Source organism: Rosa chinensis, chromosome 2 (genome assembly GCF_002994745.2).
Source record: "Rosa chinensis cultivar Old Blush chromosome 2, RchiOBHm-V2, whole genome shotgun sequence".
NCBI lineage: Eukaryota > Viridiplantae > Streptophyta > Magnoliopsida > Rosales > Rosaceae > Rosa > Rosa chinensis.
Window position 1 is genome coordinate 62,889,472 of NC_037089.1, and position 20,417 is coordinate 62,909,888.

At 38.3% G+C, this 20,417-nt stretch overlaps 2 protein-coding genes across 2 annotated transcripts; both read left to right on the forward strand.

Annotated features, from left to right (window-relative positions):
- Nucleotides 1-681: 681 nt before the first annotated feature.
- On the forward strand, nt 682-4,092 carry LOC112184731. The gene is made up of 4 exons (XM_024322969.1): nt 682-1,548; nt 1,753-3,131; nt 3,230-3,335; nt 3,427-4,092. The coding sequence occupies exons 1-4, from the start codon at nt 682-684 to the stop codon at nt 4,090-4,092; spliced, it is 3,018 nt and encodes a 1,005-aa protein (XP_024178737.1).
- Nucleotides 4,093-4,482: 390 nt separating this feature from the next.
- On the forward strand, nt 4,483-7,054 carry LOC121051309. The gene is made up of 7 exons (XM_040513530.1): nt 4,483-4,742; nt 4,930-5,142; nt 5,232-5,324; nt 5,424-5,537; nt 5,862-6,317; nt 6,416-6,676; nt 6,797-7,054. The coding sequence occupies exons 1-7, from the start codon at nt 4,653-4,655 to the stop codon at nt 7,052-7,054; spliced, it is 1,485 nt and encodes a 494-aa protein (XP_040369464.1). The 5' UTR covers nt 4,483-4,652.
- The last annotated feature ends 13,363 nt before the right edge of the window (nt 7,055-20,417 follow it).

Sequence of the window (20,417 nt, forward strand, 5' to 3'; positions counted from 1 at the left end):
CCAAATGAGAGCGAATGTGGAGGGGTTTTGGGTTGACCAATTGTTCTTAATTGTTGAGTAGGGCAGAATCCTAGTATAGGATAGTTTGAGTCACTATGAAGAACACAACTTTTCTGTTATGCTGAAACTCTGGAAGTGATTGTCATGTGAGGATAAAGTTTGGAGGTCCTCTAGAGCCGTGAGTATGTAGCTTGTATGACTGAATACATGTATACATATTACTGAATAAACCCTGTTAGTTTCTTCTATTTTACTGGCAAAAATTTGTTTTGTCATATTTGCTCCCAGAAAATTAACTTTGCAACTTTTGCAGCTGCGTTTTGTCAATATCGTGACTGGTTTGTTATTTGTAATATTGCGCATGCAGGTTTCCTATTGTGGAACCAGATCCTGGTCATACAAAACTTCGTCTTTCAAAGGAAGGCCTAGATGCCATTGAAAGAATAAAAACTCCGATTGCAGCTGTTGCAGTAAGATTACATCCCTTTTCCTCGGCATCAGTAGAACTCAGAATTTCAACAATCACTTGAAGATAAATAAGTGTTCAGGTAAGCAATCCAACTCTTATACAGTTTGGTCTGTGCATGAAGTTTATGAATTCTTGAAGTTTTCAGTTTGGTTTGATGCCATGACTTTATTAATTTCAATTTTTTTTTTTTTACATTTTTTTAAATTTCAGCAATGGATAAATCTTGGATAAATGCAGATAGGGATACTTTAAAGTACGAATTGGGCGTTGAAAATTTCTTGATTTTTGCTGAAGAAAATGCTAGTAACCGTAAGAGAATTCGTTGTCCTTGCGCAAGATGTGTAAATTTCAAAAAGAAGTCGATTAAAGTCATTAGGGGACATTTGTATGATTATGGCTTTAGTTTGGGATACACAAACTGGATGTGGCATGGAGAACCTACATTGTCCTCCTGTGCCAGTGCACCTAGTGGTTTAGGCCTGCCTCCAAAGGCCCGATTTGGGTCTGAAACTGTTGATATGTGTCAAGTAGCTTTCAATGAAGGTGATTATGATGAGGAGTCATATGAGTTTACTAAGTTTGTTGATGAAGCAGAAAGACCATTATTTGAAGATAGTGAACACAGTAAGTTAGAGGCATTGGTGCAACTTCATAATTTGAAAGCTAGGTTTGGCATGAGTGACACTTGCTTTTCTGAAATACTTGCCACCGTTGGGTCTTTCCTTCCAAAGGATAATGTATTGCCTCAAACTCATTATGAGGCAAAGAAGACTCTCACCAATTTAGGGCTGCAATATGAGAAAATACATGCATGTCCTAAAGACTGCATATTGTATAGGAAACAATTTTCTGCAGCAACTACTTGTCCTAAGTGTGGTGTCTCTCGTTGGAAGTTAAAGAGAGATAAAACTATAAAAGTTGGCCAACCCGCCAAGGTGTTGTGGTACTTTCCTATAATTCCCAGATTTAAGCGCTTGTTTAGATCTGTTGGAACAGCTGAAATGCTCACTTGGCATGAGGATAAGCGAACTAAGGATGGACACATGCGCCATCCAGCCGACTCTCCTGCTTGGAAGTTGGTTGATTATAAGTGGCCCGAATTTGCTAGTGAATCAAGAAACCTTCGGTTAGCATTGTCAGCAGATGGTATTAACCCACATAGCTCTCTAAGTAGTAGGTATAGTTGTTGACCCGTAATATTGGTGACTTATAATCTTCCTCCATGGTTATGCATGAAGAGAAAGTTTATGATGTTATCTCTATTAATTTCTGGTCCAAAACAGCCGGGAAATGACATTGATCTTTACTTAGAGCCATTAATTGATGATTTGAAGACTCTGTGGGCTGGAGTTAATGATGTGTATGATGCTCATAGGAAAGAATACTTTACTCTAAGAGCAGTTTTGTTGTGGACCATCAATGATTTTCCCGCATATGGAAACTTGTCGGGGTGCACCACTAAAGGTTACAAAGCATGCCCAATTTGTGGTGATACAACTTCAGCCATACATTTGCCCCATAGTAGGAAAATGTCTTATGGTTGCCACCGTAAGTATCTACCTCGTCATCATCCTTATAGGAGGGAGAAAAAAGCATTTAATAATGAACAAGAATTTGAAGTTGCACCTACACCACTATCCGGAGAGGAAGTGTTTAAGAGGGTAGAACATATTAACTATGAGTATGGCAAGGGAAAAAAGAAGAACTCTGATTCTGCCGGTACTTCTTCTTGGAAGAAAAAATCCATTTTTTTCAACTTGGAGTATTGGAAATCTCTTCATATTCGCCATGCTCTCGATGTGATGCATATTGAGAAGAATGTTTGTGAAAGTGTGATTGGTACATTACTAAACATGCCTTCTAAAACAAAAGATAGTGTGGCTGCCCGTTTAGATATGGTTGACATGGGTGTTAGACTTGATTTGGGTCCAAATATTGGGGAGAAAAAAACCTATGTACCTGCTGCCCCATATACTTTGTCAAGGGCAGAGAAGATAAAAATGTGTACTTCTTTCTTGTTTATGAAAGTTCCTTATGGTCATTCATCAAACATAAAAAATTTGGTGTCTATGGATGATTTGAAGCTGTATGGATTGAAGTCACATGATTGTCATACATTAATGCAACAGTTGCTTCCTGTGGCCATTCGTTCGGTGCTTCCTAAGCATGTTCGAATCTCCATAATGAGGCTGTGCTTCTTCTTTAATGCTTTGTGCACCAAAGTAGTTGATGTCTCAAAATTGGATAAGTTGCAATCCGATTTGGTTTTGACCTTGTGCGGGCTAGAGAAGATATTCCCTCCCTCATTCTTTGACATAATGGTACATCTTACTGTGCACCTAGTTAGAGAAGTGCGATTATGTGGTCCCGTTTTCTATAGATGGATGTACCCATTTGAACGGTTTATGAAAGTTTTGAAGGGGTATGTTCGTAACCGTTTTCATCCAGAAGGTTGTATAGCCGAGAGTTATGTTGGAGAAGAATCTATGGAGTTTTGCTCCGAGTTTTTTCAACGCTGTAATCCAATTGGAGTTCCTAAGGATCAAAGTAAGCTCTGTGGCCCACTTTCTACTGCGAAACTTAAGTGCATTGATGAGAAGGAGAGAAATCAGGCACATCTTCATGTGTTGTCCAATAATGATGAGGTGGATCCATATAAGATGTAAGTACATTAACCTTATATTTTTATCTTATTCCTTTATTTTAATCTACTCTGAATATTGCAGCAGATATATCCTCATTATTATTTTATGTGGACAGTGCACATAAAAACATTGTAGAGCAGCTGTATGCTGGGAAGAAGAAGAGTAAACAATGGATCCTTAGTGAGCACAATCGTACTTTTGCTGATTGGTTTGAAGCCAAGGTGAGTACATATTCTGTTCAGCTGTTTATCTGTGTAAGAATGAAGTGTATAGATTGCAAAAGTTGACATAATATGCCTATTGTGTAACCAGGTTTCAGCTCAAATGAAGGAAAATCCTAACGAGGTTTCCCAAACAATTAGGTGGCTAGCTGGAAAACCGAGTTTTACGGTGCATAGTTATGGAGGGTATCGATATAATGGAGTTAAATACTTCACAAAGCAGCGAGACAATGCTAGAGCTGTCCAAAATAGTGGTGTTACCTTAGTGGCAAAAACTTGGCAGGTATCGAGTGCCAAGGATAAAAATCCGGTGGAGAGTGATATGACATTTTATGGGGTCATTGAAGAGATTTGGGAGGTTGATTATCATGATTTCAAGGCCCCTTTGTTTTTGTGTCGATGGGTAGAGAATGAAAAAGGAATTAAACAAGATGAGTTAGGTTTTACATTGGTAAACCTTAATAGGCAAGGCCATAAGAAAGACAGATTTGCTTCTGTTGGTCAAGTGAAACAAGTTTTTTATGTGGAAGATCCCATTGATGCAGAGTGGTCCGTTGTACTAACAACCCCAAACAGAGATTACCGTGACTGTTTCTATGAAGATGATCTAGGGGACACCTCTATGGAACATCAACCGTTCTGTGCAGAAATACCTTCGCCTTGTCATGAAGAGGAGAATGAGCCTGATGCCACTTACATGAGAGCGAATGTGGAGGGGTTTTGGGTTGACCAATTCACCTCTCCAAGAGAACAATAGTTAGGCTTGTATTTGTATTGTATTTGAAGTTAAAACACTTTTTAATTGCTGTTTCATGACTTTGAATCAACTATGTGATTTATTTAAGTGCATTTGTTCGTGATAGCCTTTGGTGTACACTTCACTATTTACTGATTTAGCAGGTTATTGTTTTCAAGTGTGTTGTTTGCCTATAACATTTATTTGTGCTTTGCCAACAGATAGTTGGAAGCAATGGGTTCGAAGAAGAAGGAAAAGGCTGAAAGTGATAAAAAGTCAAAGAAACATTCTGATTTGGAGACTTGTTCTGAGGCTGACAAGGTGGCTGATAAGAAGTCAAAGAAACATTCTAATTTGGAGACTTGTTCTGAGGCTGACAAGGTGGCTGATAAGAAAGCAGAATCTGAATCTGCAGAGACCATCACAAGCACCGAATCAACTAAAAGAAGAGGGAAGCGAAGTGTGGTGGAAATGTATAAGGTTGTGATCAAGAAAGCTTTGGGAAAAAATTTAAAGTGACATACACCGACACGGGGAATCCCAATGGACGAGTACGACACACTTTGCAATCATATATAGGGATGCTCGCGCGGAAAATGGTGCCCATTAACATTGTAAGCTGGCCCGAAGTAGACGGTGAATTGAAAGATAAAATTTGGATCGACGTCCAGGTATTGGAACTGATTTTTCTCCTAACTTTTGCAATGAATTGTGACCAATATGAATATTGAGTTTTGAAGTATGCAAGCTACTGTTATTTCCACTTTTTTTTCCAACTTGTGCAGCCAGATTTGTTATTTGTCAATTTCTGAGTATATCCAGTTTGTTCTTACATGTCCATTACTCATCTTTGCACAGGATACATTCAAAGTGGCCCCTGAAAGCAAGAAATTGGTGTTGACATCTGCTGGCACTAAATGGAGACAATTCAAGACCAACTTAACAAATAAGTATGTGCTGCCATACTTGGGAAAGAAGAAGAAATTGAGAAAGCCACCAAAGCAGTATGCATTCGTTGGGTTGTTGCCATGGAAGGAGTTTGTAAGTCAGAGGACTACAGAGGCATGGCTGGTATGATGAGTTTACATAGAAGGCTGTTATAGTTGATTTGAACCGTGCACAAAAAAATTGTTGATTTGAAGTTTTAATATTCTGTGCAGAAACTTCATAATGACCAAAGTAAACGAGTCAAGAAGAGAAAATACCATCATAGATTATCAAGAAAGGGATATATTGGACTAGAGGAGGAATTGGTAAGTTATAAGCTGTTCTTGTGATCCATTTTTTAGCATAATGATTTCTAAACGCTTTATATACAATGTATTTACTATTAAGTTTTAACCGCTGCACAGAAACATTCTTGGCCTGAAGGAGATGTTATTGACCGTGCAATTCTATGGAAGAAGGCCCGTGTACTTAAAAATGGGGAGATAAGTGAGGAAGTGACACCGATTGCAACAAAGATAGTAAGTATCATAGAAACTGTTGTTTGATTAGGCATACATGAATCTGATGGTGACATTGGAAAGTAGTTTAAAGGTTTGGGAAATGAGTAAGTATTGTTAAGTTTAAATCTATTGTTAATCGATCCTTCCTCAACTTGATTAGGGTGGCATGAATCTGAAAGGCAACAATCACGAATAACCTCCTGATATGATGTTTTGGAGTATAACAATAAGCTCTTTGCCTGATACTACATATTTTGTATTAGTTGTGCTGCAACTTTTGATGAGTTTTCAATAATTTATAGTTTATAACCTCCTGTAATGTATCTTTACATATCTTATCAGGATGAATTGATGGAGAAGAAAAGGAAGGGTGAGCTAGAAATTTCAGGGAGTAGTGATGTATTATCTCAAGCACTAGAAACTCCTGAACATTCGGGTAGGGTAAGGGGTGTTGGAGGCTTCGTAAATCCGTCTACCTACTTTAAGCTTCCAAAGCAGAAAAGGGTGAGAACTACTAAGGCAGAATTACTGGCACGTGATAAAGAGCGTGATCGGGAGCTGGAGGAGACAAAGAAAATAATTCTTGAAAAACAAGCAAAGGCAGAAGAGCTATTAAATAAAAGGATTGCTCAATTAGAAGCATTGATAACAGAAAAGGCAACCTATACACCACATTCCCCTATATCTGATAAAGGCAGTTTCCATGATAAAGAAAAGAAAAGGCCAATTAATCTTGATGTTGACAATGTGCAAGAAAATGTAGATGATTGTGAGATTGTTCCTCCCCCTGCAGATATGGTAAATATATTACACCTATTCCAATTTCAATATTTGTCTTTTTTTAATGTGTAATCTCATTGCTATTTGGTAATTTGTGAATATGATTTTTCTTCTAGGGTGGCACCTGCGAGTTGGCAGTGAATACCATCAGCAACATAGTTGCTTTTGGTACCGTATTTGATGACGTGGATATTAACAAGATGATACATGGAGCTCCATTGAAGGAGGGGTGTGTTAGAGTGTCGGTGGATGGTGAGATTCAAGGCGATGCACCACTACCTTTCCCTATAATGGGTGAGATGGAATTGGTTCGAGAAGCGGTTGGAAGTCACGTGGCTTGGCCTGAGGAGTTTGTTATTCGAAGACAACCGGTGAAGGTATATATGGACCTATATGTTGTTGCATATTGTAGGTTCTGTTTTATATTGCAGCTATAGGAGTACACATTATAGTTAGTTTGATTAAATGATGATATCATCCAATTTCTTTGCTAACAGAAAAAGAAAAGAAATATGGATTTCGTCAAATCAATGTTCGATAAAGTTGAGCTTTCTCCAATGGTGCCCAAGCGCTGTAAGTTATTGTACAAACATGCCACAACAATCATGAAACAAACTAGTGAGGCAATAACCACTGTGTTGGATGACAATATCTTTGGCATACACAAACAACTCTTCATTTTGACTGAGAATGTGATTGATCTCTTAGAAATGAAAAAGATTGGCCAAGGAGTGATAGCAGCATACATGGTGTAAGCACCTTCTTACTTGGACCTGATTTTTGATTTTTTATGTCTCACGTTTCAACAATTTAATCCCAGATTTTTTTACATAGGCAACTACATGAATTTATTACTGAACGAGACGAGTTGGAAACTTTTGCCTTTATTGATCCTGCTGCTACATATAATTGCGAGAGATCAGATTTTAGTTCCTACTTGGTGAATCGGTTGAAAGAGGGAAAAGCTGATCGCATATTCTTTATGCCCTACAATCCGGGGTAAGAATTCTTCATCTCTTTTGGTGGTCAGCTGCAGTTTGTTTAGTTGGGAATACATTATGTGGGCTACATTAATAATGTAGGGAACATTGGATATTGACAATCATATGGGAGGATGAAATCTACATCTTGGACCCTTTGGGAAAATCAATCCATTACCAAGCATGGGGGAACTCTGTGATAAAGTTAGCACATGCATGTCCTTGGTTTTTTATTTTCAATTGTCTATAACTAAGTTATTTTCTGCTAGATAATGACATTGTTTGGTTGTGCAGTGCAATTAAAAGTTTCAATGCTGAAACGGGTAGGACTAACAAGGTGCCAAAATTGAAACTACTTCCGGTTAGTATGATATATGTGGTTGATTAAGTTACAATATTCTATTTAGTATGAACTTTCTAATTCAATAATGTGAATAAACAGGGTGTACCTAAACAACCGGGTGGAGTTGAGTGTGGCTATTGTGTAATGCGATACATGAAGGACATTATAAATGATCACACGCTTTCATTTCCGACCAAGGTATATGCATCATGATGGAAACTTTGGTTTAATTATAGTGGGCAGATTATGACTTATGTGGGCAGATTATGACTTATGTTATTGAATATATTCATAGTGGGCAGTGAAGACTCGGAAAGCATACACTCAAGATGAACTTGACGAGGTCCGCATTGAAGTAGCTGACTATTTGCAGACTTTGCTATAGATGCTGACTCTACCAAAGTGATTTTGAGTAAGGCTAGCTAGATTTTGTAGAATCATTTTGAAGCAGAACGTTGTACAGTTGCATATTGTTATTGCAATGGTTTATTTTGGGCTAGCCTTGATGTAGGTTGGGGTGTTTTTGCATATTTTTGAAACTATTAACAATTCTGCTGTTAGACAGAAATTAATGCAATGCCCCATATTCAATTAATTCAGAATGTCATGAATGTGGATTACAAGCATTTTAGCAGCTATAATGCATTTCTTGGACAGCATCTCATATAAAAGATATGATGTATATGTGTCTGTTTCAAATCAGCGTTAAACTACAAAACGATGTCTAGAAAGAGATTATACATCAGTTTCGAAACTAAAATCGATGTCTCATTTTTCATGGATAACGACGTATTCAGTAAGAAGCAATGTTTAAAAAACTAATCGACGTCGATGTAAACTACAGAGAACGATGTATGAAATCAATGTTGACATCGATTTACAATTTAGAAAACGATGTCTGGAATCAATGCGGACATCGATTCACAATTTCGGAAACGATGTCTGGAATCAATGCGGACATCGATTCACAATTTGGGAAACGATGTCTAGATTGATTCCAGACATCGTTTCCCAAATTGTGAACCGATGTCCGAAATCAAAGCGGACATCGATTCACATATTCGGAAACGATGTCTGGAATCAATGCGGACATCGATTCACATATTCGGAAACGATGTCTGGAATCAATGCGGACATCGATTCACAATTTGGGAAACGATGTCTAGATTGATTCCAGACATCGTTTCCCAAATTGTGAACCGATGTCCGAAATCAAAGCGGACATCGATTCACAATTTGGGAAACGATGTCCGGAATCAATCCGGACATCGATTCACAATTTGGGAAACGATGTGCAGAATCAATCTAGACATCGATTTACAATTTCGGAAACGATGTCTAATAGTAAAGTGGACATCGCTGTATAAAAGGAAACGATGTTTATTATAGTAATGCACATCGTTTATTATATATTAAGGAATGTAGTTTGAATCTTAAATAGTAGGATATATGGAAAATATGTGTGAACCTCATAAACGGCAGGCAAAATGAAAATAATCTGATGTCTGATACCATAATAAACATCGTTTCTAATATGAGTAACGATGTTAAAATGAATATCTATGCTATTGGACCTATACTTCATTAAGCATTAAATGCCAAAATATGAAGGTTTAACAATATCTAAACACACTAATATGTTATCATAATAACTATTTTACATCGGTTCCATAAGCTTATTCGATGTCTATTGTGGATCCGGACATCGGTTTTTGACCGATGTCTTTTTGTTCGTGATCTTTAACATCACCCACTAAGACATCGCATGATTTTTTTTTTAACATCGGTTTTTGGCCGATGTAAAAGGCAAAAATTCTAGTAGTGTGTGAACAGATAAATTAGACTCTTGCACTCAATCATCATAAACTATACAAATGTCCACACTTTTTAATGGTTTCCACGATATTTTAAGGTCGCAATTTGCACCTTGCAAAAAATTAAACAACAGTTGATACGTGAAATTCCCTTAACAATTGTATACGTTAGGAGTTTTAACCTAAAACGAGCCAAATTTGAAACGGGAGTCAAAACACAATTTTTTTGAAAAATAAAGGTTATGAGGTTGATATAACATATTTGAAACATGTCTAAACAATCAGGAATCCACTAAATACTTTCACAAGTTTCCATGTGAAATACTAAATGACACGAATGATACATTAGAGCTTCTAAGCTCGATACTAATTATAAATAGGGTTAAATAATGTTTACTCGTTGAACTTTTACCCAAAAAAACACTTCAGTCACTGTCCTTTTAATTTCACCCATTTACTTTTTGTACTCTCAATTTTAGACCAGTAGGTCCATTCCGTTACTCTCCGTCCAAAAATTCCGTTAATCGCTGATGTGACAGTCTCTTTTGCTGTAAAATGTTCATTCTACCCTCACATTTTTAATTATTTATTTATTTATTTTTGAAAAGTTTTTTTTTCTTTGTTTTTTGTTTTGTTTTTTTTTTCCCTGTTTGTTTCTCCATCTATTGGATTCCGATTTCACCTCCCTCAAATTGAATTGGCACAGAAGAATCACTTCCCTTAATTGACGCTTTCACTTTCCTCAACTGACCCAAATTCTTCTCAATTCCTTCATCCTTACCCAAATCACTACCACTTTTCTGCAATTCAATCCTTGGGCTAGGTTCGGGTCAGGCGGCCATTCTCCGTGGCTTCTTCACAACCTGAAAGGTAGAGCAGCTGTTTGGAGCTTCAATTCGAACTCAAAATCGAGGTTGAGAGAAAAGATTATCCGATCTGAGGAGGAGATGATAAATGTCGACCAGTGGGCTTGGGGTTGTTATAGGTTAGGACTATGATACTGCCATAGTTCTTCATCTTCTCCATTCTTTAATGTTGAAAATTGAATCAATTTCTAATTCATCGAATCGAACAAGAAAGAATGGTAATCCAATCATTCTGGGTTCATTGAACATGCCTAATCTCTTGTTGAACCCTCTGTTTTGTCCGATCGTGGTTGCCGGAATCCGGATCCTCATGGATTCTTGACCGTGGTTGCCTGATCTAGGTTTTATGATGGTAAATGGTACTGTTGTTCAAATTTGTGATTGAATTAGGCTTTTTAGTTTGTAATTAAATGATAGCCTCTTGCAATTGCTTTGTATCCAATTTTTGTTGTTGCCAAGAAAGGTCAGGTTTGGAGTTTGGTGAGTAATTGCTTGTTTGTTTTGTCAATTTTGAGTTTTAGTTTCTTTGTTGCTATGTTTGGAGAAAGTGTTTCAGTTTGTTTGTGCTCTATTTGGAGTTTCAATTTGTTGGAAATGAAAATTGAAAGGAGGACAATAGTATGGCGAAGTTGAAGAAGAGAGAGAGAGAGAGAGCTGGAAGAAGAAGTGATAAACAGAGAAAAAAAAATTAAGAAAAAGAAAAAAGATTATTTCAAAAAAAAAAAAAGATCAATTGAGGGTATAATATACATTTTAGCAGGAAAGGGATTGCAACGTTAGCGATTTAATGAAATTTTTGGACGGAGAGTAATTGAATTGACCTATTGGTCTAAAATTGAGAGTACAAGGAGTAAACGTGTGAAATTAGAAGGATAGGAACTGAAGTGTTTTTTGAGTAAAAATTCATGGAGTAAACAGTATTTAACCCTATTTTAAATTCTATTTTGATGCGTTTACTACTCTGACTCTCGGATTAATGAAATCTACTTTTGAAAAGATAAAAAAAAAAAAAAAAAAAAACTTCACACGTGTTAGGGACTTAATTTAGCACTCAGGCATGAAAAAGTTTACCTAATTTAGAAAATTAAAATTTACACAAAAATTCGCATGCTATAGTAATAGGTTTTTGGAACAAATAGGTCTAAACTTCAACCCAAGTTAAAAACTAAAATTCATTGAAATAAGGTTTCTAATGCTCATGTAAGACATATAGAAGATGTCTCAACCGTTGAAAATTCATTAATTATCTTCAAAAGTAATCATGTGAATTGATAAAACTCTGCAATTTTTGGTCAACAAAACTCACGCTCTATTCTCGGTGTTCAAATTCTTTTCAGGTTCTAATTTTAGGTAAAACTATGGTACGTTAATGTTTCTCATACATGTCCTATTTCATGTAATATTTACCACTTTGAGGACTCATGTGGCAACTAGAAAAAAGTCATCATTAAGGTAAATAAGGTCCTCGTTAAAGTAAAGTATGTTTTCATTAATATCAAATGTAGATAACATTACAAATGAAATAGCTCACCCAAAGTAGAGCTATGGCAAGATTGGGCTATCCTTAGAGAGCCCTATGGCTAAAAATGAAACAAGAAAACTAGGGTAACCTAACATGCAACATTATCCTAAAATTAAGACCAAAATAACCAATAACCTAACACTACTAGTGAAAGGACCGAAACCAAACCAATAACTAACCCTGATTTATTCATGGAACTTTAGGACCACCTCATGCAAAGGGGGCATCCCTAGAGAACAATGCTAGCTTAAAAAACCTAAACAATGCTAGATTAAAAAAATCCTAAACAGACTGAGCCCAAGATACAACCCCTGCCCTTGGCCCAATAACATGGAAGCCCAACATACCACCCTTTGACCACAACCCAAACCAAAAACCGCCAGGACGCCAGCCGCCTCTAAACACTGCCACACATGCACACCACACTTAGTCCAGACTAGAAGAACGTACATATAGCAACCACCCTCTATGCCAGCCAAACATATCAAACTCAGCACCCACACGACCATGAGGAAGCCATTGCAAACTTAGCCCGCAACCGACAAATCCCCCACCTCCACCACATAGACCCCATTGTGCTCGATTTCAATAACACCACAATCTCACCATCCTCGACCTGATCCGAATACAATCAAGGCGTCGAACAAATCCGGCGCCAAGGCACTTAATTTGCCTCCAAGCCGGAGGGAGGAGCAGACTAGCTCTGAGAACATGGAGGCTCGTCCGACAACGATGTCATGACAACGTGCCATCAGACAGAACATAGGAAGTGGCGGTGGCTTTTCCTAAGAGAAGCTACGTTTCCGATAGAGAGAGAGAGATAGAGAGAACTTAGAATTTCTCATATTAACATATTTAAGAATTTCTTTATATTTTTTACTAATAATATTAGAACGATAGAGAGATACAAAAAAAAAATGGTTGGATCACACATGGTATCCACTCGTGTAGCTTATTCAGAAGCTAAAAAGGTATATATACGAGAATGAAACTCTTTCAATAAAAAGCCTTGTGGCAGTCGACCCAAATAGTGTATGAACATGAAGAAACTGTTTTGAATGATAATGACTATTCATGCAATAGCTATTGCTTAATGTATGCAATTGACATACTCATAATGTATGCGATTGACATACTCGTAATGTATGCGATTGACAAACTCGTAATGTATGCGATTGACAAACTCATAATATATGCGATTGACATACTTGTAATGTGCGACTGATTAGTATAGCTATTATGTATTGTCTTTTGTATACATGATGTAACCCTATATAAACCTCATGGTAAGATGAATACATTACATTTTTCCAATTCTCTACGACATGTTATTAGCATGATACTCTAACCCAAGCCCTAGCCAAGAAAAAAAACCCTAACACCCGAAATTTCTTTCACCAAAAATTGCCACAAGCTCCTAGCCTTTGCTATCCATACCATGTGCTGCTCCTGCAGCCCTTCAGCACCCATGTGCCTCTTACTACCCCTGCAACATCGTCGCATGCCTGCTGCCCCTGTAGCACAGCAACACGCTCATTCATGTGCAGATCAGCCTGTTTGTAGGCCGAGAAACTTCTTGATTGGGACCTCAGATCAAAATCCTTCCTTCATAAAAGTTGTTTTTCTATGCCTCTTCTATATGACCTCCAAATTTCAGTCTTATTGGAGTCGTTTTGAGATCTGTACACTATTCAAAGTGGGAGCTGTTTAGAAGCGAATCTGCTCCAAATTTCAACAAGTAAGTTTTAAAGATTAAAGTTCCTGCTTTCTTGTCTTTTAAATTCCTTTATTTTCTACAAGATTTTCAATATACGAACATGAGTTCGATTATTTAATAAAGCGGAATTGTGGGGATTCACGCTTAAGGAACTAAGAGTGTTCGTATGAACTAAGAGTGTTCGTAATGCTCAGACTAAGAGTGTCCGTAAGCATCAAATTGTGACCATATTAAAACATTATTGTTTGGTCTAATCCAAAAGAGATTCTTGGAAATTGTTTTCTTGGTAGCATAGCACGGAAATCTTATTATTTTAGTTTTCGTGGAAGTTTAGCTTCAAAACTAATATATCTTCTCTTCTTATTTTCAGGATGTCAAATGAACCTAGACTTGACTTTCCCATGCTTGACTCAACAGGCTTAGATTACCACAGTTGGGTAACCGATGTTGAGAACCACCTCACTTCAAAGGGAATATTACCCATAATCCAGGCACCTAACCTGGATCGTGTGTTCGTGCGAACACCTACAAAACATGCTCAAGCAGTTATCTTGATGTGATACCATATGGACAAGGCACTCAGATTGAAGTATATGTCGATCAAGGATGCAAGAGAGCTATGGGTAGCGCTAGAAGAGTGCTTTGACAATGTCCAAGATTCATTCCTCCCTGACTTGAAGGTTCAATGGAACAATCTGCGCTTTGCTGATTTCAAGTCTGTTGCTGAATATAATTCAGAAACTCTTCGCCTACAGTTCATGTTGAGGTTTTGTGGACAACTAGTCACAAAGCAAGAGCCAATTGAGAAAACTCTCTCCACCTTCCCCGTTTCAGCCATTGTGGTATCAAAGCAATACCGCACTAAAGTCAATGCTGGATGGATCACAAGGTTTCATCAGCTTATCAATCTCATATTTGTAGTAGAGAAACATGATAACATACTCGTGAGAAATTATAATTTAAGGCCCATTGGAATTAAGAGCGTTCATGAGGCGAATTATAATGCACCCAAAAGAGGGCGTAAGGAGCGGAACCCTATGAATAAGGGATATGAGAGACGTATGGGTCCATATAACCGCCTTAACAAGAAAGGAAACTGCAGGTTTGGTGTGAATACAGATGGTGGCAATGCCACACGTGGGAGACGTGGTCGTGGTATCCCTAGTCTAGGTGCTGGCGTTATGGCTCGTGGTGGAGGCGCCATGGCTCGTGGTGGTGGCGTCAACCCTCCTAGGGAACGCCAACAACGTGCACCTCAATTAAAGGGAGGCAACTACAATGACATGTGTCATCGATGTGGATCAAGTGAGTATTGGTTCAAGCAATGCAAGGCAAGCGAGCAACTAGCTTCAAGATACAGGGCATACAAGGACCTGAGGGAGCAAAAAGTGTACCTTGCAGAAGAAGATGGTGGAGATGTCAATCTCACCATAGAGGACTTCAAAGCTGAAGATGAAGTGCACAAGGATGCTGCAGACTTTGATTAGAATAATTCTTTTATTTTTCAAGAATTTTTGTAATGGCAATATGCCTTAGTCAATAAATGATAATTGTATTAAACATTTCTTATGTGGTGCACCCAATGAAATATGATGTCTAGAAAAGTCATTGAGATTAATGCTGCTTAAGAGAGCCTTGCTCCACCAACATCTCTCTCTACTTTCCTGGTCATATTTGATTGAAGTTACCAAACAGATAGAGTGACTACAATGTGTCTTAGTTTGATTTTATTTTGGATCAGACTTTTTGGGACCTTTGATATAATCATTGGCTATCTTTATTAATAAAGTATCGTATTATTATTCAATGTCATGGACATGTTTTAATTCTGAACTTTATTATTTTTCAGTATGTTTCCTAGAGAGTTGGAATTCCTTGTTGATAGTGGCACCACACATACAATATTGCGACATAGGTAACTATTTCTATGGATGACGCCTAGTCGATCTTCTGTAACTACGATGGCTGGACCATCACAATTGATTCATGGCCAGCTCAATTTATGTTGCCAAATGGCACAAGCACTAATGTCACCGAAGCTCTATATGCTCCCAGGGCTGGAAGAACCCTATTGAGTTTTAAAGATATAAGAGCCAATGGTTTTTATGTGGAAACACATTGTGAGAATGGACAAGAGTTTCTTTGCATCACCTCTAATGACTAAGGACATAAACGAGTATTAGAGAAACTTATGTGTCGCTCTATTCGAATTATTGAATCCAACCATGTCATGAAAGATGACTTATGGGATTTTGACACATATAGGCTTTGGCATGACCGTTTGGGACACCCAGGTCGTGATATGATGATCAGTATATTAAAGACTTTACACGGACATCCACTTTTCAAAACGAAAAGAAGTCAGAACCAAAATTCGATCCAAGGTAGGGCTGGCGCCGCCTACCCCCTGCGGCCCAAAAGTGGTATTGACGCCACCAATACCTCCTTAGTTCCTTTTTCTACTTCTAAAGTCAATTGTGACTCGTGGCTCAACCGGATACTTCTCTGGTTGCTTCTAAAGCCCATCTTTCGTTTTGCAAAGGCTGCTCTTTAGCCAAATTAGGATCGAGACCATCCTATGCAAAGGACACTAAGGAAAATATTTCATTCTTACAAAGAATCCAATGTGATATTTGTGGACCTATTCAACCAACTTGCGGACCATTTAGATATTTTATGGTGTTGGTTGATGCAGCGACACGATGGTCACATGTCATGCTATTGTCCACAAGAAATGCTGCATTTGCTAAACTCCTAGCACAAATCATTAAATTAAGGGCTCACCACCCTGATCATCCCATTATGTCAATTCGTCTTGACAATGCTGGAGAGTTTACATCAAAAACGTTTGATGACTATTGCATGTCCATTAGGATTGAGGTTGAACACCCTGTTCCTCATGTTCACACCCAAAATGGTCTCGCAGAAGCTGCCATTAAAAGACTTCAAATGGTCGCTAGAGCATTGGTTATGCCCACCAATCTCCCTGTTTCTGCTTGGGGTAATGCAATATTGCATGCAGCTGTGCTCATTCGTCTGAGGCCTACTACCACTCAACTCTTTTTTGCGTCCCAGATGGTTACTGTATAGGATCCTGATGTCTCACACTTATGCATATTCGGGTGTACAGTTTATGTGCCAATTGCATCGCCACAGTGCACCAAAATGTGTCCTCAAAGACGATTAGGCATTTATGTTGGATATGACTCTCCAACCATTTTCCGGTACTTAGAACCCTTGACAGGCGATCTATTTATCGCTAGATTTATGGATTATCACTTTGATGAGACAGTCTTCCAGTCGTTAGAGGGAGATAGGAACCATAATGTTCAACATGAATGACAAGAATTGTCGTGGTCTGTCCCCACTTTGTCTCATCTTGATCCCCGAACCGCACAATTTGAAATTGAAGTGCGGAGAATTCTCAATCTTCAGAAAGTAGCAGACTCTATGCCTCATGCGTTTTCTGATATCGCTAAAGTGACAAGATCACATATACCTGTTGCAAACGTGCCTGCAAGGATTGATGTCCCTAAAAATCATGGACATGGCACCCCCCCTAGGGGTATTGGGCATGGCGCCACCACCACTAATAGTGATGGCAATGTGGCTCAGGCCGGGCTCTCAGCAAGGAAACGTGGGAGGCCAGAAGGTTCGATGGATTCTCTCCCGAGAAAGAAAGCGAGTTTGGCACAGAAAGATCCATTAATCATCGACATAAATAACCCGTCTCATGAAGATATTCCGGATTATGGTTATGTCCAAGAGACATCATTGGGGAACGTTCCAATGTTAGAACAAATTCCAGGGAATAGGGAGATCTCCATGAATTACACTAGTTTACATGAGACGTTAAATCGAGATTCTATTTTCCTTGATGATGCGTTTGCATATTCTATTGCTCAAGGAATTATAGAACACGATGATATCGAACCTCGCTCCGTTGAAAAATGTCAACGAAGAGCAGACTAGCCTAAATGGAAAGATGCAATCTAGGTTGAATTGGATTTTCTAACAAAGAGACAGGTATTTGGGCCTATAACACTGAGACCCCCAAGTATAAAGCATGTTGGCCATAAATGGGTTTTTGTTAAAAAGCGTAATGAGAAAAATGAGGTTGTTAGATACAAAGCCCGCCTTGTGTCGTAATGTTTCTCACAACGCCCTGGAATTGACTACGAGGAGACATATTCTTCCGTAATGGACGTTATAACATTCCGCTACCTTGTTAGTTTGGTAGTTTCCCGAAAAACTTGACATGCAGCTTATAGATGTGGTTACAACATATCTCTATGGGGATCTAGATTCAGAGATATATATGAAGGTTGCAGATGGACTTCAATTACCCAACTCAACTGGCTCTAAACCACGGAGCTCGTTTTCAATAAGATTGAGACGCTCACTATATGGATTGAAACAATCCGGACGGATGTGGTATAACCGTCTAAGTGACTACTTGATTGGGAAGGGATATGTCAACAATGAAATATGCCCATGCGTGTTTATAAAGAGGACAAGTTCCGGATTTGCAATTGTAGCAGTTTATGTCGATGACATGAACCTAATTGGAACTCTGGATGAGTTAAATGAAACTGCTAAGTACTTGAAATCAGAATTTGAGATGAAAGATCTTGGGAAAACACAGTTTTGCCTCGGACTAGAACTCGAGCACTATAGTGATGGGAATATGATCCATCAGTCAGCATATACTCAAAAATTATTAAGGCGCTTTAATGAAGATAAAGTACTCCCATGATCGGTCATAGTCTTGAGCCTGAAAAAGATCCATTTCGTCCAAGGGATGAGGACGAAGACTTATTAGAGGCTGAAATGCCCTATCTAGGTACAATAGGTGCATTATTGTACTTAGCTCAATGCACAAGACCAGACATCTCATTCGTAGTGAACTTGTTAGCTCGACACAGTTCTGCGTCAACACGCCGCCATTGGATTGACATAAAGACAATCTTTTGATACTTGAGAGATACGATTGATATGGGCTTGTTCTATCCCTACAGAGAGAAAAGAAATAACGGAAGTGTGGGATCGGACTCCACAAGGAAAAACGCCACCTTCTGTGCTCCTCTTCCCTTCCATCAAAATGATGACGATGTCTTGATGGGTTTTGCTGATGTAGGGTATCTCTCTGACCCTCATAAAGGTCGCTCCCAAACGGGTTATGTGTTTACCATGGGAAGCACTGCGATATCTTGGAGGTCTACAAAGCAAACCCTTGTTGCTACTTCCTCAAATCATGTAGAGATTATCGCTCTACATGAAGCCGTGCGAGAATGCATATGGCTAAGGTCTGTAGTTAGACACATTCAAGGAACTTGTGGTTTGAAGTCTACCACAGATGAACCTACATGCATTTATGAAGATAATGCAGCTTGTATTGAGCAAATGAAGTTAGGTTTCATCAAGGACGACAACACCAAACATATATCGCCTAAGTTATTTTACAATCAGCAACAAAAAACACTTCTAAATATTGAAGTGAATCAAATCCGTTCAGAGGATAATATAGCGGACTTGTTTACCAAGTCATTACCTAAATCCACCTTCGAGAAACATGTAAAGAGCATCGGATTAAGAAAGTAATCCGAACTCCCATAATTGTAGAAATTAAATGGAGACCTTGACATCAGGGGGAGGTATGATGTGTACATGTTCGATCTCGAAGAGTGAATGATGTGTTGTGCTCTTTTTGCCCTTCGACCAGGGTTATTTTTGTCCACATGGTTTTTGTTACCTAACAAGGTTTTTAGTGAGGCAATGATCAAAGCGTCATCACTGAGTTTGAGCAGCACAAGGGGGAGTGTTGAAGATATCGACTACTCCACATTCACGCGCGTTGTGCTATTTTTCTCCTTCAACCAAGGTTGTTGTGCTCTTTTTCTCCTTCGACCAAGGTTGTTTTTTCCCACAGGATTTTTATTACTTGACAAGATTTTTGATGAGGCAACTTAGAAGCACATAGCAGAGGCAACATTATTGACATGGAATATCCAAGGGGAGTATTGTGAATGATAATGACTATTAATGCAATATGTATTGCTTAATGTATGCGATTGACAGATTCGTAATGTATGCGATTGATAGACTCGTAATTAGGGGTCATCATGGGTCGGGCTAGGGGCCGGCCCTACCCTAAATTTTAGGGCTTATCCAAGGGGGAGTGTTGTGAATGATAATGACTATTAATGCAATATGTATTGCTTAATGTATGCGATTGACAGATTCGTAATGTATGCGATTGACAGACTCGTAATTAGGGGTCATCATGGGTCGGGCTAGGGGCCGGCCCTACCCTAAATTTTAGGGCTTAGGGTAGGGTCGGGCCGGGCCTAGTCAAAGTCAACAAAATTTAGGGCCGGGTAGGGTAGGGCCGAGGCTTAAATATGCTAACCCTTACCCGCCCAAAAAGCCCGAGTCACTAGGTCCAAAAGGGTCGGGTCGGACCGGCCTTCCAAATAGGGCCGAAATGGGCCTAAAAGGGCTTTAATTTGTTTCACAAAAAGAAATACATTATTTTTTTTCCTTAAAATGTGGCACCATGGTCATATAGGCAATATAAGACTCATTGTTTTTCGTTGATCATATTTAATATATATATATATATATATATATATATATTGAGATTAACTTATAAGTTATAACATTTATAAATATTAGTTAATGAGGTTATATTTAATTAACTATCTCTCTAAATCTCTAAATTAATTTTTATTTAACAAATGAAACAAGAATTAAAGAAAATAAAGCTTAGGAAATCAATTACCAAAAAAGAGATAAGTTGTATGCTATAGAAAAAAGAGAAATTTATTTTTAAAATAGAAGAAATAGAAAATATTATGACTTAAACGGGCGGGCCGG